General features: G+C 37.2%; 1 protein-coding gene across 1 annotated transcript; it reads right to left on the bottom strand.

Annotated features, from left to right (window-relative positions):
- Nucleotides 1–3,332: 3,332 nt before the first annotated feature.
- LOC306854683 (uncharacterized protein) lies at nt 3,333–8,219 on the bottom strand. Its single transcript, XM_079392889.1, has 9 exons — nt 7,837–8,219; nt 7,255–7,611; nt 6,804–7,124; nt 6,446–6,543; nt 6,251–6,301; nt 5,287–5,668; nt 5,011–5,187; nt 4,621–4,750; nt 3,333–4,191 (listed from the first exon to the last, which is right to left on the bottom strand). Exons 1-8 carry the CDS (start codon nt 8,090–8,092, stop codon nt 4,656–4,658), a joined length of 1,737 nt encoding a protein of 578 aa, XP_079249015.1. The 5' UTR covers nt 8,093–8,219; the 3' UTR covers nt 3,333–4,191; nt 4,621–4,655.
- Nucleotides 8,220–25,450: the final 17,231 nt, after the last annotated feature.

Here is a 25,450-nt window from a genome sequence, read left to right as displayed (position 1 = left end):
CCTCTTCTGAGATTCTCCCTTCCCAAAAGTCTTATTAATGAAGGTTATATAAATAAACAAGACTGGAATCTGGCCCCTGTGTGCTACGAGTTATCAGATCATGGCCTGTGACCAAGATACTTCCACTGCTTTCAGTGCAAAGATAATGTAGTCCGTGTGTCATCTGTTAACATTATGCAACTGTCTGCTTTAATAGGCTATAGCGCAGGCTATGTCAACCAATAAAAGAAGAGGAAATCTTATATATAAAGGTGTTTTAGCTTAATTATGAGCTGTCAAGAGCATAAAAATACAGACCTGCAACTCTTTACTCGACTTCAGGGCTGTCAGGGTTTTTAGAAGTCATGCTGTTTTGATGTGCAGTACTGCTATATTGGCTCTATATTCTTAATCTTAACATCGTAGAAAAAGTTGTCTGTCAAGCATTAATGTGCTTCTCAGGTGTTATAATCGTTTTTTGTATTGAAATAAATTAACTCTACATACATATGGGCTTCTTAGCAGCTAATTAATATATTACTGTCTATTTTGGTTAGTTTTACAAAGGGTTCACAACTACCATCTGAAGAATATATATGAGAGTCTTCGGCACATTTAGAGCATCACTTGTTCCCTTGTGAAAAGAAGGGAACTACTTAAAAGTAGACTTTTTGGTGCTGGTCTATACATGATAAATTCTTATTTTTCTGACTGTAAAATGTATAGTTTCCAAGAGTTTTAAATGCAACATATTGTATAACATAAGTATTTATAAGCCAATTTAACAAAAATGCACATAATAGAATTAAAGATGATCAAATGTCTGTAGATAAAAAAGTATTGAAGATATTGAATAAGTTTTAAATTGCATGTTTATCACTACTGTGCACTCAGAATTAATATCTGTCTTTAATAAAGTCTAATTGTACTACATTAGGCCAAAATGCATGTTTATAGTGTTTTAAAGTACACTGGTAATTTATCAAATATTACGTTTTAATATTCATTCTGAAGTAAGACCCATTAACAATCACTAACAAAAAAAATCATTTAAATTCAGTTAAAATACATTTTTTTTTAAATCAGAACACTTAATAAATTACAAATAAAGCGTTTTAATTAAAATGCACTTTATTAGATTGTTGAAATACATTTAAAATATATTAAATTGCAACTTCATTACAAAAATTATTACAAATGTATTAAATTACAGTGCTTTGCGAAAGTATTCATACCTTTTTGTATTCATATTTTTTTTTCAAGTTTTATGTTGCTGCTTTATGTTAAACTGCTATGTCAATCTACACTCCATACACTATAATGGTAAAGCAAAAAAAAAAAAGGTTTTAAACATCTTTGCAAATTTATTAAAAATAAAAAACTTAAACGATTCCATTGCACAAGTACTCATACCCTTATCTGGGACAGTTGTAATTTAGCTCAGGAGCATTCATATTGCTTGTATGTGTTACTAGACTTTGAGCGAAGGTAACCTGTGGTAAATTCAATTGAATGGATTTGGAAAGTCACACGTCTTAATAAAAGGGTCCAACAGCTGATAATGCATATCAGAGCAAAAACCAAGCCCTGGAGTCAAAAGAACTGTCTGTAGAGCTCAGAAACAGGTTTGCGTCAAGCCACACATCTGGAGAAGAGTTCAGAAAAAAAATCTGCTTCACTGAAGGGTCACAGAAGCATGTAGTCTCTGTTACTCTTAATGGAAGAAGTTTGAAACAACCAGGATTCTTCTTAGAGCTGGCCTCCTGGCCAAACTGAGTAATTGATGGAGAAGGGCTTTGTAGAGTGGTGACGAAGAACCTGATGGTCACTCTAGTTCAGGGTTCCTCAAATCTTTCCCTGGAGGGCCAATCTGCTGCAGAGTTTAGCTCCAACCCTGATCAAACTCACCTACCTGTGATTTTCTAATGATCTTGAAGACTCTGATTAGCATGCTCAGGTGTGTTTGACTAGGGTTAGAGCTAAACTCTGCAGGAGTGGGCCAGATTTGAGGATGCCTACTCTAGTTGATCTCCATGATCATATGTGGAGATAGGAGAAATCTACAGAAGGACAAACATCACTGCAACACTCCACCGATCTGGGCTTTATGGCGGCATGGCCAAACTCAATCCTCTCCTCAGTGAAGACAAAAGAAAACACACTTGGAATTTACAAAAAAGCACCTAAATGACCCTCAGACTCTGAGAAACAAGATTCTCTGGTCTGATGATGGTCCAGCCATAGCCTGAGCATGAACCCAATCAAATATTTCTGGAGAAACTTGAAAATGTGCATCTGACCCCATCCAACCTGACAGACCTTGAGAGGTGAAGAGGTGAGGAGAAGAATGGCAGATAATTGCCAAATGATGATGAGGATAGCTTGTCGCATCAAACAAAAAAGACTTGAGACTGTAAAGGTGCTTCAGCTAAATATTTAGTTATGGGTATGAATACTTATGCAATGTACTTATTTAAGTTTTTTTTATTTGTAATACATCAGAAGTTGTGACAATTCGGTTTTTGCTTTTTCAATATGATGTATGGAGTGCAGATTGATGTGGGGAAAAAAAGTAATTTAAAGCAGTTTAGCATAAGGCAGTAACATAAAATGTGAAAAAAAATGAAGGGGTATGATTATGAAGGCACTGTATATAATACTGGTACATTTTTTATAAGAGCATGTAAATCAGAATCGAGAGCCATGTGTAACCTGGCCTTCACATATTCCAAGAGATGGCATATATTAAATCATTAAGAGCCTGATAAGCTGGGGTAAGAAACAAACATTAATATAAGAAAATGTTAAATGAACTTCCCATGGCATGATGAATTAGAACATTCTGTCAACTAAAATTAATGGATGGATGATTCAGCTGCGGGCGCCATCTTCTGGCGAGACGCAGGAATTAATTCGGCGCGCGACTCTCACAGTGCATTCTGGGGATCCTCTAGCTGTTGAGTGTACATCGGTTGTACACTCGTTTTTGCGGTGCATTGTGGGATTGAATGAGTGCACTCGAGAACATCCACTATAGTTTCGAACACCACTTAAAATGGCTGTCCCCACAAATAGTGCACTATTTGAGGGTATAGGGGGCGATTTCGGAGCAGGGTTGGAACTAAACTATGCAGGGCTGCGGCCCTCCAGGAACTGAGTTTGACACCCCTGGTATTAAACAACAACAAACAAAAAACATAGAATGTAGACGATCACTGGCGGTTTAGCGAATCACAACACACTGGGCCAGATAACCAATCTGAGCCCATTGCGTATTTCTGAGGGAGTGGCTGAGGGAGACCCAGGAAATCATCAGTGCCTTTATAGGAAAAGGGACAGAGAGGTGTAGAATAAAGTTGTAAAAAAATTTTTTTTTTAATGAAGCATTAACACATAGACTGCAGACTGTTAGACTGCACCCCATAAACACAATCACGCCTAGAAAAAAAAAAAAACAGTCAACCACCCCTTTAAGTATAAGTATATTCTCTTAAAATATAAAGTATATTAAGACGAATCTGACACAGGCAGCAACTCTTAAGTGGCTGGATCTGCATTGGCCTATGTCGATCTGATCAGAAACCCTGGCTCAGACTCAACAAGAACGGCATCTGAACTTCATCTCAGATGGAACTTGAACGGGCATTGGATTAGAATCATGTAGATTGCATGAACTGCTTTACTCTTCTTCCCTTTTTTAACATTTTCTAAAATGAAGAAAAATGAATGAACTATTAGAAACATCTCTTTGAGATTATTAGAGATGCTAAAGTAATACAATAAAAACTTTGGATTTTAAAGTTGTTGCAGTGAATCAGAATTAAAACCGCAAGTAATAATAGAGAAGAGAACGTAGAAAATAAAAAATGGCAAACCAATGTAATGATGACTGGTCTGTATCGCAGGTGGTGACTCAGGATTGGCCAGATCTGCGTCTGTCGATTGCTCAGTCCTGAAGGGACCTGGCACACACAACGACTCGAGATCTTCATAGACCTGGCCTGGCAGACGCACAAGCTCAGGGTCGGCAGGATCTGTGTCAGCCGTTGATGTGATTCTGAAGGGACTTGGAGCAGGCATTAGCTCTGAATCATCTTGGTCCGGCTGCGGTGTAAGACGCACAACTCTGTTCAGGTCACAGCTTTACAGCCTTCCACACTATCCAAAAGAGAGCACAGCCTTCTTTCCCCTTCCTCCCTTTTGCAGGCATTTCTAAAATATAGAAAAAAATAAAAAATATACTCAGTGTGACCTGTCTCGGTCTCTCTCTGTATATTAACATCGGCTTTTATGATATCCCGGTAGCTGCTAATGTATTGGAGTGCAAGAAGGAGATGGAGATTGTGAAAGAGGGTTTCATTGAGTTTTTCTTTTGGTCCACAAGGGTGAGATGGAGAGGAATATATTTTGTTCCAGAAAGCCTCCGTATATGGATTTTGTTATTGTCTTTTCATTCCTATATTATGTAATGTACAGTTCTTATTGGATGAATCTCTGTACCACCTCTTATAATATGCCTGTATAAGATACATTTTAACAATAAACTTTGCAGACAGAGTCTTGTCTTCATGTACATGACTCTTCCCATGGGCAAGAGGGGACTGAGAAATAATTTAAGACCTACTCTGTGTGTTACACTACCTTTTCTTGTCTGGTTGATGCACGAGATCCAGGGTCTAGTTATTAAACCACCTGTGCTCTTCTAGATGCTGTAGCATCAGTCTGTTAGCTGGATTGCGGATCAAACACTGGAAAATCAGGTCACGGCATGCTGTAAAGTTTTCAGAGAGAGAGTGTGGGTTAGTCTTACTCAACATCAATGCTGACATAGGAAAAAAGCTTCTGTTTGAAATGTTTTAACATATACAATTTCATGATTTGATAATATAAATATCCCCAATTATATAATTAGGTCTACAGTCACATCAGTAAAATTTTTTACTTGCTAGACTTCCTGTCATATCCTGTCTGACATTTATTTTCCATCTGACACTGAGACTGAGATTGTAAAGAGGTGTCTGTTGTGTTCACCTGAGGATAACGTAGGTTTCGCTTGAACGTAGCCATGCAGTATTTCATCTTGGCTTTCAAAAGGCAAATATCCATGCAAGATTTCAAAGAGCACAAGACCTACTGCCCAGACATATGCTGGGTTAGCGTGGAATGTGGTATTCCCTATGACCTCAGGTGGGGTGCAGAGTGGTGCTCCTGTGAGAGAAGCATTTTTAGCGTTGAGCAATGCTGTTATCAAAAAGACAATACCGTGATCAATGACACTGCACTTTGCTATGATAACACGAATCATACCTCGATATTCACTGCTGAGACTGCCCTCACTGCTGATTGGATGAGCACAACCAAAGTCAATTAGTTTGAGCTCTAAACGGGGGTCAGTCACCAGGATGTTCCCTGTGTGGATATCACCATGGAAGACTCCATGGTCAACGCAGTGTTTCACAGCTTGGATTAATTGACAGATTAACCAGAGTGCTTTTCCTTCGTTCATGTCGTCTGAATACATGATATGATGATTCAAGGTATGGCATGGTTCCGGGTACTCCATTATGAGCACGAAGCTCCTCTTATTCTCAATCCATTCATGCAATTTGATGATGTTGGGGCATAATGGAGGTTGTCCTAACCGAAGCAACATCGCCACTTCTGCAAGCACAGGTTTGGAATGACCAGCCTAGAGTAAAACAAACAGTTGGCTTTGAGTAACTCAATACTTAGAAGATAGGTAAAATGATGAACATCATTGTATTTCAATTAGCACTTAAAGGGATAGTTCACCCAAAAATTAAAATTCCGTCATTAATTACTCACCCTTGTGTCGTTCCAAACCTGTAAAACCTCCATTCATATTCGGGAACACAGATTAAGATAATTTTGATGAATTCTGAGAGCTCTCTGACCCTCCCATAGACAATGTAATGTAATTAACACGATCAAGGTCTAGAAACATAGCAAGGACATTGGTAGAATAATCCATGTGACATCAGGGGTTAAACCATGATTTTACGAAGCTACGAGAATACTTTTTGTGCACAAAGAAACATAATCCACAGAACATAAACAATGTATGATGTTCTGTGTCAGCTACGCTATGCAGATACGTTTCCTACATTGTTTATGCTTTGACAGAATTTTTTTGGGTGAACTATTCCTTTAAATCTTTGTTGTCTATTTCATTTCTGCTTTATGTTAGCTACAGGTATTTACAGCAATAGTCACTCAATCAACCAAATATTCCTTAGATTTGTCAGCTTACAATGTCAAGATAACGGTCAGTTTGGCGCTTGTGGATGTACTTCATGGCAACCTGTGAATAGCAAAAACAGTTAAATTTTCCAAACATACCAAAGTGCCAGACATGCACATCTACAATGTGTTTAAATCTAGATAGAGGACACACATCTCTACATCTGGAGCAAAATGTTGGTACAAGTCAATAAAAGGGCTTTACCTTAATTCTGTCACTAAATATGTGGGATCCCTCATACACTACGCCAAAACTTCCACATCCTAGAAACTCTCCTACTACAAAGAGAGACACTCTAGATCCTGAAAAACAGACAGGAAAAAGAACATGGCCATACATGAGTTTCCTTTCATTGTCTGATATGATCAAATGAGATTCATCTAAAGAGTCTTAAAAAACTTTTTATTTTTTATTATTCAGATCCACTGTAACTTAGGTGCAATCAATTATACAAAGGGAAGTTAGAGTATCAGATTTACAGTCTAAATAATGATATGCAGAAAGGAATGCAGAAAATAGCAGAGGGCAGAAATATCACGAAACAAAGGTAATACTGACTCACCACAATCCAGACTGATCTCCAAATCCGATGAATCTGACACACGTGACAACGCTGGAGTGGCTGGATCTGGGTTGGCTGCTTGCACAGATGGGGACTGGAGAGCTGCACAGACCTGGTCAGACCTGGTCTGACACCCTGGCTCAGGCTCAACAGAAATGGTGCCATCTGCTAACTTCATCTCAGAATCATCTAGATCCACCTGTGGTGTAGAATGCTGGACTCTCTTCGAGTGACGACAGAGGAAGAAGTGCTTTACTGCCTTACGGAATCTCCTGAAGAACACATGGCCTGCTTTCTTCTTCCTCTGTTTTTTAGGTTTTTCTAAAATGAAGAAAAATTTAACTATTAAAAGTGAGAATAGTACAACAAACAAGTTGCATGCAATGAAAAATAAATAAATAAATAAAATAAAAGATGGTAGAAATAATAAACCAAAGTAATGATGACTCACCATCACCCAGATCAGAACTGGACGGATCTGCCACAGGTGATGACTCAGGATCGGCCAGATCTGTGTCCATTGTTTGCTCAGTCCTGGAAAGATCTGGCACACACAACGACTCAACATCTTCACAGACCTGGCCTGGCAGACGCACCAGTTCAGGGTCAGCAGGATCTGTGTCAGCTGTTGGTGTGATTCTGAAGGGACTTGGGGCAGGCATTAGCTCTGAATCATCTTGCTCCGGCTGTGGTGTAAGACACACCACACTGTTTGGATCACAGCGATGAAAAGGGCGCTTTACAGCCTTCCATACTCTCCGAAAGACAGCACAGACTTTTTTCATCTTCGTCCCTTTTGCAGGTTTTTCTAAAATAAAGAAAAATGAATAGTAACCTAAGAATCTCTGACTACAGATGAAATACAAATCAATTCCTGAAAAAATAAATGTTGCTTTTATTTGATGCTTTTATTAAATATTGCTTTTTTTATTTGATTTGATAAAGAAATGTAAATTCATAGTACTGACATTCTGAGTTATTTTCAAATGAGGCCAAGAACACAAAAATAACTTTTTCTCTGTAATAAATTCACCTGCAATAAGCAGCTCTCCTGTTGGGCTGTTCTCCACACTGTCTGTAGGACAAGCCTTCATGCCACCTTGATTATCTGAGCTCACACTCCCTGAATCTCCTGTTGTTGTCTCGACAGGCTTTTTGTCAGTTGTCACCTCTTTGTAGCTGACAGAGTCAGACATTATGTCTGAGGTAAGACTGATCATCTCCAGCCTATCCAAACCTTCACTCTTAACTTCACTGCACTCAGTGAAAAACACAGATTGCTTGGGCATTCTGTTTGATTATGTTAGAAACCTAGATCACACTGTGTGTAAGTCTAAATAGACTTTGTGTCTGTACACTGTGTATCTACTAAAGCGTTTCAGTCAGTAGTATCACTTTCTGTAGTTACTCTACACTGGCTCTCACGAAATTCTCTTTAACTCTAATTCGAAGCTTGAGGGTGTTTGTGCTCTGTGACGTTACACAACCATGCCACGTGACCGCCAACCCTTGACTTCCTTTTTTTTTTTTTTTACCCCTGACCGTTCTAAATAGGCGCGTGGTGGAATTTCACACAATTTTGTCCTGTTGTCGTTGCTGTGTTAAATATAATTTAAATATACAATAACTTAAACATGCTGCACATACTGTACATCCTCACGTAAATGCCAGTCAGGCGCAGCCGCGCAAGATTTATTTAGTCGGAGAGCACGCGTGAACATGACAGTCTTCTTTACTTGAGGAAGGAATGTAAATTTACATTTCGAAGTAACGCTGCATTTTTATGAAATACGACTTTATCGAAGCGCTGTCTCAGAGACAAGTGTGATTTTTGTGAGCTTTTTGAAAGAAACCGGTCAGAAACATCACTTTAGAGAGAGAGGGAGAGAATGGTAATATATTACTTAATTTCATAGTGTATAACGTTAGTATTTCAAATTAATATCGCAGTTTTATGAATTACATAACTAACTGAGGAACTAATCGTTGAGCAATTGATAATTTTCAAAACATCAATTTGTCAATGCGACAAGGGGTTTGTAATGAAAATTAAATTTCAAGTAAATTTTTAACAGTTCATGATTCCCCGAATGAAGAAATAAAATTGCATTTGAGATTTTGATTTCGAGAATCCATTTGAAAGTTGGATTTATTATTTGACAATTTGAGCATTTTAATTTTAATTTTGTTAGGGAAAAAAAAACTTCATAATCAAGCACCAGAACTACCTGTTTTATCAATATCCATTAACTTATAGTAATTTCTTGTGATGTTTCATTTATTCAACCTAAATATTTGTCTTATCAGTAGTCTATTTTCTGGATTGTGCTTATTCACTAAAATATTCATTATATCATTATTTGCTAATGCAGTAGTAAAAATAGTATTATTTTGGCTAATTGTAGCATTTGATACTATGTCATCTGAAAGAGTTCAGTTTTTGTTGGACACTTGGTCTGTAGTTTATAGTTTTACTTTTGAATTGAAAGAAATGAGGAAGCTGATTCTGAGAAGCATTATTGGCGAATCTCAACATTTGTGCTCTACCTCCTATTTAAAACCAATAATTTGTTCCTGTGTTAATAACAAATGGCAAACAGGGTGGGATCTATATACAATGAATAAACTCTATAAAACTAGTCCCAATGTTGGAAAAAAAAATTTCTATCAATTTTCTAAACAATGAGATCAGATTATTTATACCTGCTGTAGAATTGGTCATTCCAGGATGACACACAAGTATTTAATACTAGAGGAAGATCCTCCAACATGTTCTCTCTGCCAAACCCCTTTAACCATTAAGCATGCTTTATTAGATTGTGCTGGTTTTAACTATAATTTTTTTCTGTCTGATCATTTATTAGATATGTCTCTTGTTTTTGCTCAGATGCATCATTCTCTTCAATTGGCTCAACATCAAATCCTTCTTTGGTCGACTCGAGAAGGATGCTGAAGATGTGATGACCTGACTGATAAGAAAATGGCCAAATTCGTAAGCCAAGCTCATCACTGTTCAACAAGCTGCTATACTGTATAACTTGACTACGAGTGTTCAAAGTAAAAAGTAAAGTCGTGACGTATTGTCAAGTGATACTCGAAATTGGTGCTCTGCGTTTAACCCATCCAAGTGCACACACACAGCAGTGAGTAGTGAACAAATGCACACACACACACACACACACACCGTGAACACACACCCGGAGCAGTGGGCAGCCATGCTGCAGCGCCCGGGGAGCAGTTGGGGGTTCGGTGCCTTGCTCAAGGGCACTTCAGTCGTGGTATTGAGGGTGGAGAGAGCGCTGTACATTCACTCCCCCCACCTACAATTCCTGCCAGCCGGGGGCTCGAACTCGCAACCTTTCGATTACGAGTCCGACTCTCTAACCATTAGGCCACGACTTCCCCCCAAAATTGTACTGTTGTACTGTTGTTTAAGAACATGCCAGGTCCAATTAAGTATTCACAGACAATTTTGGCTAACACTTATTGGTTTTCTTGAAAGTTGCATGTTTGGAATCATAGGTAAAGACAACAATTTGTTGTTATTATTGTTACAATAGGTTTTTGCTTCTAAAGTACCAGTGATGGTCTATAAGTCATTGTGATTAAAAATTCAATTTCCAAAGCTTCGTCTCACAACACTCAGTGTTCATTATGCAAAATGCATATCAACAACCATATGTTATTTATGAATAATGTCGACTTTTCCTTTCAGATAATGGGTTTTATTGTGCTACTTGAAATTTAATGATAGCCTTTCACTCGTGCTTAATTGGTGACAGGGTGCTTTATTACACTATTTGTTATATATTATTATTATGATGTCCATGCATAGTATGGGTATAAGAATCTGAGCTGTGTGAAATACCCCACACTTTTTGGTAACTGCTTTAGTGATATAAATAGCAAATCATTCTACAGAAAGTGCTATTTAGACTTCACACAATTTCATAGTAATACTTTCTCACAACCTGAATTTGATTTTTTTTTCAACCCAATGTTTAATATTTACTGTTTTCCTACATTTATTAGATATAACTTTATAACCTGTAACATACTTGAAAAAATATAATGCCTAAAATGATTAATTAGGGATTTTGATTAATCTTTGACTCATACAAGAAACACTTTGATAAAGTGTTTAGGGCTGCCACTAATGACTTATTTCGATTAATCTATCGACTAATTTATCGATTAATCTTCCCCACAAAAAAATCTAAAATTTTACTTAATATTTTATTAAACCAAATGAAATCCAAATTTCTATGAAATCCATTTTTTAAAGCAAAAGTAAAGTGCAACATGGAGTGCAAGAAGCAAGTGTCCATCTCAGTCCAAATCACTGAAATCAAAGTTCAGTATTATAGTTTAAGTATGACAACATATCCATGTGTTCTATTCTACTCAGGGCTCTACGCTTACTTCTCTTTTTAGGAGCGCTTGTGCTCCTAATTTAAAAAATTTCGTAGCAAGGTCAAAAATTTAGGAGCACCTTCAAATCAATAATCAGAAATTCTGATAAAAAATTAACCTTCCCAATACGAGGTGATATTTGACTCCTTAAAAGTGATTTACAGGGAATTTTTACCTTTGTAATGGCATTTTTCTAACTTTATTAAAAGTATGTCATCTTTTATTTCAAATTAAAACAACTGAATAAAAACAAGTAGAATAAGAAGTAGAATAAGATATCAATCAAATGAAATCAGTATTGAAGGAATAAATTTGTACTACAGAGGTGCCACGAAGAACACACAAGTGGCTTGTAGGTGTATCTTCAGATGTTTAATGAGGCTCAGAAAGCAATTAAATTCATAAATTCATGTTGAGGTTAATGTTTTAAATGTACAATTTTGAATGTAATCAACGAAGCTCCTTTCACTGCACAATGAATCTCTTATTTACTCTCCGTCTACACTTTTTTTTGTTATAATGAGAGAATACGTCTGTGATACATTACTCAACGCTGCAAAAACACGCAAGTACGTTAGAAACCTTTAAAGCTCCCTCAGCGCAAACACGAATATGCTGATCGGGTCATTCGCACTAGTGCTCCTAAATATTTTTCAGTCGCACGCAGTAGTTTTCAGTCGCAAATGCACTGTAAAGCCCTGCTACTAATACTAAAATTATAATCAAAAAACATTTTTAAAGGAGTGTTTACCAGAATTTATTTAGGTGAAAAATGTAAATGTGCAGGAAAAAAAAAAAAAAAAAAAAAAGTAAAATAAATAAAATAACTTAATTGGAGTTGCGTTTGGTTATTAAAATTTAATGGAACCATTAAAATAGAATCCAGAAAATAATGGAAAACAGAATTTGGTAAAGATAAAACTGTAGAACTTAATTAATTAGACAGGCTTTTTGACTAATAAATTATTTAACCATTAAAACAGAGTATAGAAAAATGAAAATGGAAAAAATGAATTTGGAAATAAAATTGATTTCATAGGGCCGTATAATTATTATATATATATATATATATATATATATTGGTAATAAAAATAGAAGTGAACAATAGGTTTTAAAATGACTTAAAATGCATATATAATAGCAATGATGCAATAATAATTAGTTCAAATAAAGTATCAAAAGCAAGAAGTCATATGGATTACGCATAACAACAAAGGCCTGCAGGGGGCGCCGACGGCCTGATGATTGTTTTTACACATTACTGCACTAACTAATCCTTGTTTAATATTGACCAAGCATCATTTAATTCAAATGTGCACTTAATCTTTAACATTCGGCCATTTCTTTAGGACAGAAATGCTACAGCCACTGTAATTACATGAATATGTGGACATCAAACCGTGTAAACTCAGAGTGAGGGTTTGAGCTTTTATTTTGAAACCGCGATGTGTTCTCCTGTGTTTGTGTAGATCTTATGAAATGGTGCATGTTGCGTTCCCAGTTGAAGGTTATAATAAACAAACTCACAACAACATGCAGAGATGAATTTGAGACGCTCCACACATGTAAATGATAACAGTTTCTGTGGAGCTACTGTGAACGGAGCCACTGTGAGACGCACGTGCTTAACTACACGCATGGAAATAATTAAAGCGCATATACTGTGTGAACTGCATCGCATATAATTATTCAATTAAATCATAGCGTTTGTGAATTCACAATTCTGCTTAATTATGATTTTTAAATGTGTTTAATATATCATGCAGCCTTGGAAAATAGGCTAATAATGTGTTTTATGGATTGTCGTCCGTGAAATGCGCCACTTCCGGTATTTTGCCGGTTAGTCGATGCGAGCAAAATTAAGTCGACGATTTTTAATAATCAACTAGTCGCGACAGCCCTAAAAGTGTTACATTATATGTTTCACCTGTTCCTTACTTGCGTTTTTAAAAGTTAAAATTGTTAGGGTGTTGATTATTTCATTATCACAATGAAGATTTTGCATTAATAACACCTTTACAAAGGTGCCATACACATAAGTTGTGCTTCATATATTTGCTCTACAGCACTGGTGCTCCCTGGAGTGTATTAATATTCATTTTATCTTCCTTGGTACCTTGTATTTTGCGTAATGCAATGTTTTATGCAGTAGGTGATCTGGTTTTGCCTTCTGCTTTTTGCCTGACAAACACGTCTCAACATGTGTTGTATTATTCAACAGTCGGACAAAAATAGTGCTGAGTACAGTTGCACAAAAGATCTTTATTATGCTGCTAAAGAAATATTACTGGGGATTCAAGTGACCTTCCCTCAAACACAGTTTCTTGCTGGTTAATAGTAATAATAGTAATAAATTTAATGCATTTATGGAATTATTGTATTACTAGCAATTTTAAGATAAGCTGTTTACAGTATTATGTTTGTGCTTTTGTGTGACTGAAATTTTCTTGAGGAATGCTGAGTTTGAACTGGAGAAAGCAATGATGAAAGGGAAGAGGGAAAAGAACATCTCACACGGTTGACAAGACCACAGATTTGAATTTCATGAACTATGGATCACAGATTTGACTCGTCTAAATCATAAACAGAAATGCAAAAACCACATTAAGTGTGGGTAGTTCCTCATGGAGTAGAGCGTATATATCTTTTCTTTATATGTGTGGATAGTATCATTTCTACAACACATCCAGCAGCTATATCTTTTCTATAATAGCCTGCAAAGAGTGAATCACAAAGGCTAGTGATGCTCAATTAGGTCCCCAGCCAAAGCCCTAGCAGAAGGTTTAAAAACATGTCTTTACCTAATAAACCTGTCACCATGGAGACTCAGATAGACCCTGTTCTCAAAAAAATAAATGAACTTTGTTTTAAAAGTCCTCTCCTATCACAGATGCATGGTGGTGGATTGAATAAACCACACTGAGCATGTTGTTACAGTGATCTTGTCAGTTTGTGGAATGTCTTGGCCTATTCATTTAATGTGATTATGATCATTACAGTATCAATCTCGCAATAACGGATAAAGAGGTAATATACTTACCTACAGGCAAAGTGAAAATTGTAAAGAGGACTATGCGTTACTGGTATTTAAATATCATACTTTCTTGTGAGATTCGCCACCATCCCCATCTCTGATATTATGCTGTGTACAAGCAGAATAAACTTGTCACTCCGACAACTGCCGCAAAATCCTGGGGCTGCGATGCACATCTTTGTATTCTTAAAAACCTCTTTGGGTCAAACCCAGTCACAGAGGAAAATATTGACCACTGACTCACAATTGTTTAAAGAAAGCACGGAGAGTCTGTCATCGTCCAATTGTTGTCATGCTTTCATCTCTCTGATTTACAGGATAGTGCTACACGGTTGTTCGCTAAATGCTCAGATCAATACTGACTCTCATTTTTAGCCTTGGTGACTTTGACAATGGCTGTTTTCAGTGCTAGCGGGTTTGTCTTTTAAAAGACGGAAGAGTCTTCTAACATACTTTGAGTATAAACTGTTAATAAAACGATTAGGTCTCTCCTGTTCAATGTGATTTCAATTGGACTTGATAATACCGAACATTAATATCTACCCATGCCATATTGATTTCTCTGGAGCCGTGCCCCGCTCTTAGAGATTTTTTGAGTGACACCAGCATGATTCAATCACGGACAGAAGGTTTGATCTAATTTTTCTTCCTCTCATTGGCACAGATGCAACGGTAGATTTTGCTAAATCTCCGATCGATATAGCTCTCTGCTTCTTGCATCTCTCCCACAGCTTAGCATTTCCTCTGCAGGGAAAGATCCCCTCGTTTTTGCCTGGAGAGGTGGACACATCAGCTACTGTTGTCTTTTTATATCTCAGCACTAAAAGCTCATGAAATGTTTACAGAATAAATCTATTATACTAATTCTATCTGCAATATCTTCTTTTCTTTTGCAAACAAACAAACAATTCATATATTTTAAGGAATAGTTCTCCCAAAATTGAAAATCTGCTGAATATTCACTCCTGCTCAGGCTACTCAAGATGTAGATGAGCTTGTTTCTTTATTAGAACAGATTTGGAGAAATTGACCAATATATCGCTTGCTAAATAATGGATCCACTGCAGTGAATGGGTGCCGTCAGAATGACAGTTCAAGCAGCTGATAAAAACAGCACAATAACTCCAAACTCCAGTTCACCAATTAACATCTTGTCAAATAAAAAGCTGCATGTTTTGTAAGAAACAAATCCATTATTGAGGCATTTTGATCCTAAACTGTTGCTTCTGGCCAAAATACCATTCCATAATCCATAATGTTTACTTCAGTGAAAAAGTCGTTCCCCTTGTAAACTCTCACATCAAAATCTACTGACATATTTGTTTAGAACTGTTTTGGCCTGTTTTCACTTTCACTTTTATCAGCTGTCTGAACTCTCATTCTGACGGCACCCATTCACTGCAGAGGATCCATTGTTGATATCTCATCTACATCTTGGATGGCCTGAGGGTGAGTACATTTTCAATCAATGCAATTCACCGCACTCTTCCAGCTGGTTAGATGCCAAGACCTATATTTATTCAAACATGGCAAAGGTTGGTCTGCACTCTAAATTATTTTATTTGAATTAAAGCAGGGGATAAAAGACAAAGCTTTGGCTATCTGCCTTCGTCAGTGTCACACTGTGTCAGTGTTCAAGTGAAGACCAACCTTTGCAGTGTTTGAGTACAACTTTCATTTTTGGGTGAACTATTCCTTTAAGTGCACCAGTGAGATGTTTGCAGATTTTTATTTATGGAATATTAAAGATTAATTTTTTTTTTCATAATTGCATTACATTAACCTACAGTTTGCGACATGTCATTGGTAATGCTTATGGAGGACCTTGAGTTGTCTAAAGAATTTTCAAGTGGCAAAATATGATTTTACATACACCTTGTTAATCTTACTCATCTGAAATTAAGGCGACGACCTCACAGGTGTTTACTCTACACGAGTCAATAACGACAGAACCCTTCAATTACATTCTACAGGGGATGCGGAAGAAGCATTTGTCTGAGACAGTTGGCAGAAGATTGAATTGATTACCTGATTATGAAGAGACAGAGTTATTATTGTCATAACTCACTCCCTATTACAGTTCTTCGGCTCTGCAGACAGGCTATAAAAAGCATTATGGCTGTAATGTGGATATGGTGTGTTTACCACCTGTTCTGCAGGGAATAGCTGGCTTAGTTTAGATATCGTCAAGATCGTTTTGCCCTGTGGTGAGAGAATCCTATTTTTACCGCATATTTTTGCACCCCTTGTCTAATATGAATTAGAGGAATAGTTAACCTAGGAATGAAAAATCTGTCGTCCTACTCACCTTCATGTCTTTTCATAGCCGTATGGCTTTCATTCTTCTGAGGAAAACAGAAAACATTTTTTATACCATATTTCTGAGCTGCTCTTTTTCCATACAGTGAAAGTGAATGGTGACCACGGCTGTCAAGTTCTTCAAACAGAGCTATGGGATATTATCATTTCCTGTTTGGTGAATATGATAAAAAATGCTGGCATTAGCTGGCAACTTCTCTGGCAGGGAAAAAAACAACCTTATCTTAGGCTTTTAACCAAAAGACCTGTTCAAAAAACCTAATGACTTTTGGAGGATTTATTTATTCTTTCCTGTTATGACTGTTATAAGAACTGTTTAAGCCAGACAACTTAACAATATATATATATATATATATATATATATATATATATATATTTTCAGTTATTTATTTATATATATTTTTTCCCTTCATTATGATACCAGTACATCACCCTGACATTTTTAACATTGACTTTTACAATTCAGAAACAATAATGAAAAAAATTCTCATCAAGTTAGAAGTGTATTTACAGTATCTCACAGACGTGAGTGCACCCCTCACATTTTTGTAAATATTTTATTACATCTTTTCATGTGACAACACTGAAGAAATGACACTTTTCTACAATGCCCAATTTGGACATTTTCACTTAGGGGTGTACTCACTTTTGTGGCCAGCAGTTTAGACATTAATGGCTGTGTGTTGAGTTATTTTGAGGGGACAGCAAATTTACACTGTTATACAAGCTGTACACTCACTACTTTACATTGTAGCAAAGTGTCATTTCTTCAGTATTGTTACATGAAAAAATATAATAAAATATTTACAAAAATGTGAGGGGTGTACTCACTTTTGTGAGATACTGTATATAAGATATGTATTTTTTATTAAATTCATAGATTGGACGTAAGAATGAGCATCTTGCCATTGACTCAAATATCTTCTTTGTGTTCTGAAGAGGAAAAGGAGTCATTTGGGTTTATAACGACATGAAAGCAAGTAAATGATGACTAAATTCATTTCATTTATGACTTAACTTTCACTTTAATAACAACCGTCCTTTGATAATAAATCCTTTGCAGTTGATTCAGAAATGAAAGCAGTGTAAGGACGAAGAAAAATGCACCAGAAACACTGACTCATACAGCATTCAATACTCAACGGTGCAAGAGATTCAGCACATATTGTTTGGTCAGTTGTTGTTTCCCTTCGCATTTCTCCCCTATAGCACTTGCTGTCAGGAGCTGTGCTCCGCTGTGTTTTACAGTTTTTGCAAGGTGTTGAGGAAATCTAAACATCCTTGCTGTCGGCTACGGCTCACACGCCTTGTGCTGACAGTTTCTGATGTCAGCTTCCTCCTTCATCCTACTGTCCTCTCTGCAGAGGTGAGGCTTGTATGATTTGTGATGGCGAGCTGCAAGGAGACAGCTGAGGGAGGAGAAAAGATGGAGAAAAGAAGGAAGAGAGTCATGAAAGAAGAAGAAAGAGAGGGAGGGAGGGAGATCTATTCAGCTTGTCAGTTTGTGGTCCTGTCAGACACCTGCCCCATGCTTTCTGATGGTTTGTCCCTTGCTTCACCTTTCTGCTAAGAGGCTGCTGCTCTTTTCTTGTGTGAGAGGCAGGTGCATGCGTGCATTCGTGTGTGTGTTTGTGAGACTCTGGTGAAACGACTGTGGTATTCTGTGACACGTGCACCATGTGGTTTTCCAATGCACTGCGAGTCACAAAGTCAGCAAAATGGAAGGTAGCTTAATTGTTTATCAATAGACCATTATGTTTAAACAATCAATACCAGACTATGTTTTATACCCAAAACAGCAAAATAACATGTTTAATTAATTCAACATGTTTTAAATTCAAGTCAACATGAATTTAAAATTCAAACTGTGTACTTATTTTTAGTTGAACCGTCCCTTTTAAAAAAAAAGAATTCTGTCATGTATGCACCCTCCGAACCTGCATGACTTTCTTACTTCTGCAGAACACATAAGATATTTTGATTTTGACCTTGCTGTTTTGAATTGGTGAACTGTTTTTTGTGAACTATTGTGCATTTGTTTTTCAGTGATATGCACTGTGTTCAACATTATTATTATAACTTATTAGTAAATGTATATTTAATGTATTTTTATAAATTAAAACAAATATAAATAATTCATAAATGATCATAAATTAATTACAAATTTTTATATAATTTTATGTTCAAATTAATTTTAGTCATGATCTGCTGAATTTGATTTTCTATTTTACATATGAAATATGAAATATAGAGGTAGGTGGTGAGCTTTGTTTCACATTCATTTTAAGAAACAAAGGATGTTGATCACATGCATTTTGGATTCAACCCGATGATATGGCTTGTCATTATTCTAGTGTGTTGCAGCTGTGCATTTCTGCATCCAATCATGCGGTCAGGGCCATTAGAGCTCTCACTGTGCTGCCTGCTCAGTGGTGCTGAGGCAACTTTTTCTGTCTTATTTTCCCTCTCCCTTTCCTTCACTCTTGCCATCTTCCTTTCTTGCTCTCTCTCCTGCTCGGTTGGTGTGTAATTGGGCCTCAAGTAAATGGAGATTTGTATTGAGATCAGCGCTCAGCACATCCATGCACACCCACACACACACACACACACACACCAGGGATAGCTTTTAATTAATGGCCGGAATGAGAGACCTAACATACGATAAAAATCTACTGTTCAGGCATCAGCTTTGACCAGTGCCGAGTCTTTTGTGTCCCAGGTTCTGTAATTGTCTCAGTATCTGATTTCATTTGACTTTTTGATAAGAGTAACCTCATTGGCTCTGCCTTGATATTTCCAATCCCATCATCCCTCAAAGAATGATTAACTCTCCTTCTGGCTGCGAACGGCCGTCACCGAGGCGTAAAATATTATTTGTATTACCCAGCATTTCCGCAAGCCTCAGTTGAGATCTTTGGCAGATGAGCTGGAAATAAACAGAGGGGGGAGCCAGTGAATCAAAGCTCCTAATATTAAATGATACGATATTAATTAGGGACAGGCAAGAAGTAATGCATCACATCTTATTGAAAAGGGCCCCGGAGGATTAAATTAGACTCATGGGGACGGGGCTAAAAATCACCTAACCTTTTCTCGTTTTAATATAAGCCATCCAGTGCGGTGGCGGTGTGCTTTTAGTGGCGCTCGTTAAGACTTAAAGGGTTCTGTGAGGAGCTCCACTCCTTCTCTCTAATGATCATTATGCTCTGTGTAAACTGAGAAGCTACTGTTTGCTCTTCCCAATCCCACTCCAAAGGGTCATTCTTCTTCATTATCGCCGTCACAAAGTGCCTGACGATTATTGTGTAATCCAATTTGTTGTATCATTTTCAACAAATTGCTTCAGCCGTCTTTAGCCGGGGAAAAATGTTTATGAGCGTGTACGTCCGCATTTCCACACTATATGCTTTTAAGATGCCAATTTCCTTTGCCTTGCTAGTTAGCGACGATGAAATTATGTTTTTCCAGCCCTTTATTCTCTGCGGTATTAGTTTAGCGAGGACATTTCTGGCAGAAAGCACTTTTTAAAATGCTGTTTTTAATTGCCTCGCTGAATCAGAGCTCCAGGGATAGGCCGCGGCCTTTGCTAATGGACTCCCTCATTTGAGCAGGTAAGACAATTAACCATATTACTGAGCCCACTTAGCTACAGGCTAACCTGTGCGCTTCTGTGGCACCTAAATTGCTCTGCTTTGCTGGTGTGGAGCCGAACAAGTCGTGACTGCCAAAAGGCTAGGCTGTTTAAAGGTGGCTTGTTTGCTTTCAGACACAATCGTGTTTGTTTGTTTGCTTGTTTTTCGGATTCGTCGAACACTTTTTGTTCTAAGTACGATGCCGCGCTCCATCCCAAACCTGACTCCGACCAGAGGCTAGTGCTTTTAACCTTGGCCGTGATTGAGAAGCAGATGGCGCACCCTTATGTCTGTTGAGCATAGCAGTGTGCTAATGAAGTGATGTCTCCATAAACAGCAGACACGGGGTCAGGCAGGCTGCTGCGGGCCCTGAGAGAAGCTGTTGTTGCAACAGTGGACAGGCCTCTGGAGGACTAAATAATGAGCACTCGCTCCCGGTCTCGCTGGCCCTCTGCTGCCAGCTCTCAGCCCTCAGGGACATGACAGAGAAAGACCAAACACACACCTGTACACAGAGGGACAAATGCACAGACATACTTGTGCAGAGTGAGAGCCTTCTATAAATACAAATGCACAGCAAGCAGTGCATTCAAATAATGGTACACAGACAAGCAAATACATATATTTACCTCCACATCCAGCTTCTGGATGTGTGCTCGCCCTGGACATACCAGTAAATAGTAGCTGCTACAGTACATGCACATGCTAATTACGTATGCAGACAGTGTGTGTTCTATGAGATGTAGAGGTTTGGTATTTACCAAGGCTGTCAGTCAATTAAAATTTTATATACTGATTCATTATTTAAATTATTTGCAGTTACTTGCACTTATATCAATTTTTGCAGAGGAAAGCCTCGAAAGATGATTGGTTATTATTATATATGGCTGTTACTTATATGGTTACCAAATGTTTTGGCAATTTTCTATTTCAATAAAGGTATGAGACAGAAGTCTTTGGAAGATTTATTTTCTTGCAAGACAAGTTAACAGTCATACTGTCCTTACTGCAAAGTGCGGCCAAGAGAAATATGTTGACTCAGGATTTATACCCTCCGGATGCTTCTCTTTCATCTAGTCGTAACACATTTTCAACATGTGTCTATTTAAGGTATCTTAACTATATCTAAATATGTCCCCTGGATGCGTTAATGCATATAATTTTCTTAGAAGTGAGCATGTAGGAGCTCTAAAATAACACTTCTTGTCTCACTTTCAGATACGCACACACACACACACTTCCACTGGGATCTCAAAACTCTGACCATTTGATAATACCTAGAATATCAAAATCAACTGCGGGCGGGAGATCGTTTTCCTATTTAGCACCCAAACTCTGGAACAATCTACCTAACACTGTTCGGGAAGCAGACACACTCTGTCAGTTTAAATCTAGATTAAAGACCCATCTCTTTAACCTGGCTTACACATAATACACTATCGCATTTCTATAATTCAAATCCGTTAAAGGATTGTTAGGCTGCATTAATTAGGTCAACCGGAACCTGGAACACTTCCCAAAACACCTGATGTACTTGTTACATTGTTAGAAGAATGGCATCTACGCTAATATTAGTCTGTTTCTTTCTTATTCCGAGGTCACCCATAGTCACTCAGATCCAGACTGTATCCAGATCAGATGGTGGATCAGCACCTAGAGATGACCTCTACAGCCAGGACACCTAGATGAGCCCCAGAGACTGATTCCCAGTGAAGACCCTGTCTCCAAGACGGCCATTGGGACAAGACCACAGGAACCAGATGAGTCCTTTGCACATCTGATTCTGCTTTAGTCTAGATTTAAACTGCTGATTTTGTCTGGCCAGAGGAGAATGACACTATTTCGACAAACTATTTCCCCGTCTAAATACTGTAAAGCTGATATAAAGCCACCCAGTTTTATATCAAGCCGATGTAAAGCTGCTTTGACACAATTTGCATTGTTAAAAGCGCTATACAAATAATATTGACTTGACTTCCTGTTGGTCTTTTAGCACATTAAAATAACTCAATTATACTGATGAGGCATTTAGACAGTTTAAAGAACATTGTTTTGTAAAGAAAATAAAATAATACCCATAATAATAAAATTCCCCACACACCAATATTCTTCACAATATATTTTTATGTTTAAAAGAATAAAGGAATTCATTCAGGTTTGGGACACATCGGGGTGAGTAAATAATGACAGGGTGAACTGTCCCTTTTAAGAGCATACTGTAGACTTCTCAACAAAATGTAAACAATAAAACTACTATTAAAAAGCAAAAATACTAATAAGTTAACCCATGTTTTGGCCAGCACATAAATTGCAAACATTTTTATATACATTTGAATTATTTAAATGCATATGTTGTCATAAATCTTTTTACTTTGTGTGATTATGTATGTGTATATGCGTTATTTTACCCTTTTTTTATATTGATTATCACTACTAAATATCCCTGTGTGACTGTAATGCTGTGCTAAGGGTGATGTTGAAGCTTCATTAATTTCTTGTGGTACCAGGCAGTGCTTCTCTCTGTAACTGCCAAAGAGTCTGCATTATCTTCTGAAGTTAACTGATAAGGAGTAGCTTCCTGATGAGAAATAGCTGTATGTTTTGTGTTAATCTAAGGCCTACACTGTCCGGCCCAAACTTATTAGTGCATTTTTATTTTTATTTTGTATAATTAATACTGAATGTAATTTTTTACTAAAATAACATGTTAAATTGAAAGTCCTAGTAGTTATGACTAATAATCAGAAGAGCAGGAGGCTGTAAAATATATGAAAAAAAAAAACACGTTTTATTTTCAGTGCATACTGAGTAAAATCACAATATCTTTTCTTGTATTTCCTTTTATTTAAGCCAAAATTCAGCTGGGGAGTGTGATGGTGCGAGGCATCTTTATTATGAGCGCTCCCGAGGAAGAAATAGAATAGTCATCTGAAGTCATTTACAGCAAGATATAAAAAGCACACAATCTCCAAACATCTCCTTTAAAGCACAAATTAAACAAAGAATTCAGTGTCCGTGGCAGGAAGCTACTCCTTATCAGTTAACTTTTGAAGATAATGCAGACACTCCTGCAATTACAGAGAGACACGCTCCCTGGTACCAGAAGAAATTAATGAAGCTTCAACATCACCCTTAGCACAGCATTACAGGCTTATGGAAACTGCATATATTAGAACACAGAATCAATATAAAACAAGGGTAAAATAAGTCAAATGAATGTACACACACACACACATGTGTATATATATATATATACATAGAAGTGAGTACACCCCTCACATTTTTGTAAATATTTTATTATATATTTTCATGTAACAACACTGAAGAAATGACACTTTGCTACAATGTAAAGTAGTGAGTGTACAGCTTGTATAACAGTGTAAATTTGCTGTCCCCTCAAAATAACTCAACACACAGCCATTAATGTCTAAACAGCTGGCCACAAAAGTGAGTACACCCCTAAGTGAAAATGTCCAATATTTTGTGTGGCCACCATTATTAACCCTCTTGGGCATGGAGTTCACCAGAGCTTCTCAGGTTGCCACTGGAGTCCTCTTCCACTCCTCCATGACGACATCACGGAGCTGGTGGATGTTAGAGACCTTGCGCTCCTCCGCCTTCCGTTTGAGGATTCCCCACAGATGCTCAATAGGGATTAGGTCTGGAGACATGCTTGGCCAGTCCATCACCTTTACCCTCAGCTTCTATAGTAAGGCAGTGGTCGTCTTGGAGGTGTGTTTGGGGTAGGGGTGTGCGATATTGAAAAAAAATTATATCTCTTTTTTGGATTTTTTTTGACAATGATAATTAGACAGTATTTTGCAGAGTGTGTTATTGTGCTGATATCTGACTACCGTGGACAGCTGCAGTTTTTTGATATTCTTCATATTCTGTGTGGTCATTTCACATCAGTGATTAATTAATCTTTTCATTTGTTTAAATAGATTTTTACCTTTAATAAAGCAATTTTTTTTTCTAAAAGTGTACATCTTTTGAGTCAAATTGTTACATTTAATATAATACACATATAGGTTACCAAACAAATGAAACCAGTATAATCAAAATAAATCTTCTGAAGTGGCATTTAGATGTATTTACATACTATTTAATGCAGCTCAGAGGGAAATGGAGTGCTTTAACCAGTTAAAAATGCATAATTATTTGACATTTTAAACATAAAACATTGAATACTGATATTTAAAATTATTTAAAAAATTAAAACAGACTTTAAATGTGAAATTTAAACCACCAGTAGGTGGCAGAAAGTCACTTATTTTTTGTCGGCGAAATGGAGCAAAAACAGGCAATATGCTGTCTAAAATGTAAGTCTCTTAATATTAACTTATTGTTTATTGAACTGTTGTATAAAATCAGTATCTATTTGAGTGGCTACAGACTCTCCAAGGACCACAGCTGGAGAATTGTAGAAAATAGTTGAGTCTCAGGGTCAGAAAACCTTTAAAAATAAAAATTGGTCAAACAGCACCTACATCACCACATGTTTTTTGGGAGGGTTTCAAGAAAAATTCTCCTAGCTCATCCAAAAACAAACTCCAGCATATTCAGTTATCAGACACGACTGGAACTTTAAATGGGACTGGCTTCTATGATCAGATGAAATAAAATGAGCTTTTTAGCAGCAAACACTCAAGATGGGTTTGGTGAACACAGGGATTAAAGTACCCCATGTGCACAATGAAATATACTGCTTTATTTTTTTATGTTGTGGGCCTATATTTCTGCTGGAGGTCCTGGACATCTTGTTTAGACACATGGCATCATGGATTCTATCAAATACCAACAGATAAAAAAATCAATAAGTGACTGACTCTGTTAGAAATCTTATAATGGGCCATGTTTGGATCTTCCAACCGTACAATAATCCAAACACAAACCTCAAAAACAACTGAATTTTGAAAGGGCAACATTCATTATTAGCTTTCCAGACATGAGCTAGATCCACAATCACCTCTCATAAGACACACAGGTGGCTTCACAAATCAATTATCCAAGAATCCTTCAGATCGTCATGTTTCCAGCAACACCACTTCAAACTAGAACTGTTAATAATAAATAGGGTGTAAATTCAGCTTCACACATGTAACCATTACCTCCACATGCTCAATGCTCTTTGTCTCACAATCTTTCACAAAGTTTCCTCCCGATCTATATTGGGCCCATTTCCAGGTCTGAGCTTTTTAGTTAGACTTTAATAGAGATGAAACCCCTCCATTCATAAATAGAACTGT

This window comes from Barbus barbus (assembly GCF_936440315.1).
Source record: "Barbus barbus genome assembly, chromosome: 35".
In the NCBI taxonomy this organism is placed as follows: domain Eukaryota; kingdom Metazoa; phylum Chordata; class Actinopteri; order Cypriniformes; family Cyprinidae; genus Barbus; species Barbus barbus.
Note: the sequence above shows the minus strand (reverse complement) of the source record. Positions and strands in the feature narration are given on the sequence as shown.

Excerpts from the sequence above, each read along its gene's own strand:
- LOC306854683 (XM_079392889.1), bottom strand. The coding sequence starts at position 8,092 with ATGCCCAAGCAATCTGTGTTTTTCACTGAGTGCAGTGAAGTTAAGAGT. Across the intron at positions 6,544-6,803 it reads GGAGATCAGTCTGGATTGTG|GATCTAGAGTGTCTCTCTTT; the intron begins GTGAGTCAGTAT and ends TCTGTTTTTCAG. Across the intron at positions 5,669-6,250 it reads CTGACCGTTATCTTGACATT|GCTGGTCATTCCAAACCTGT; the intron begins GTAAGCTGACAA and ends GTTTTACTCTAG.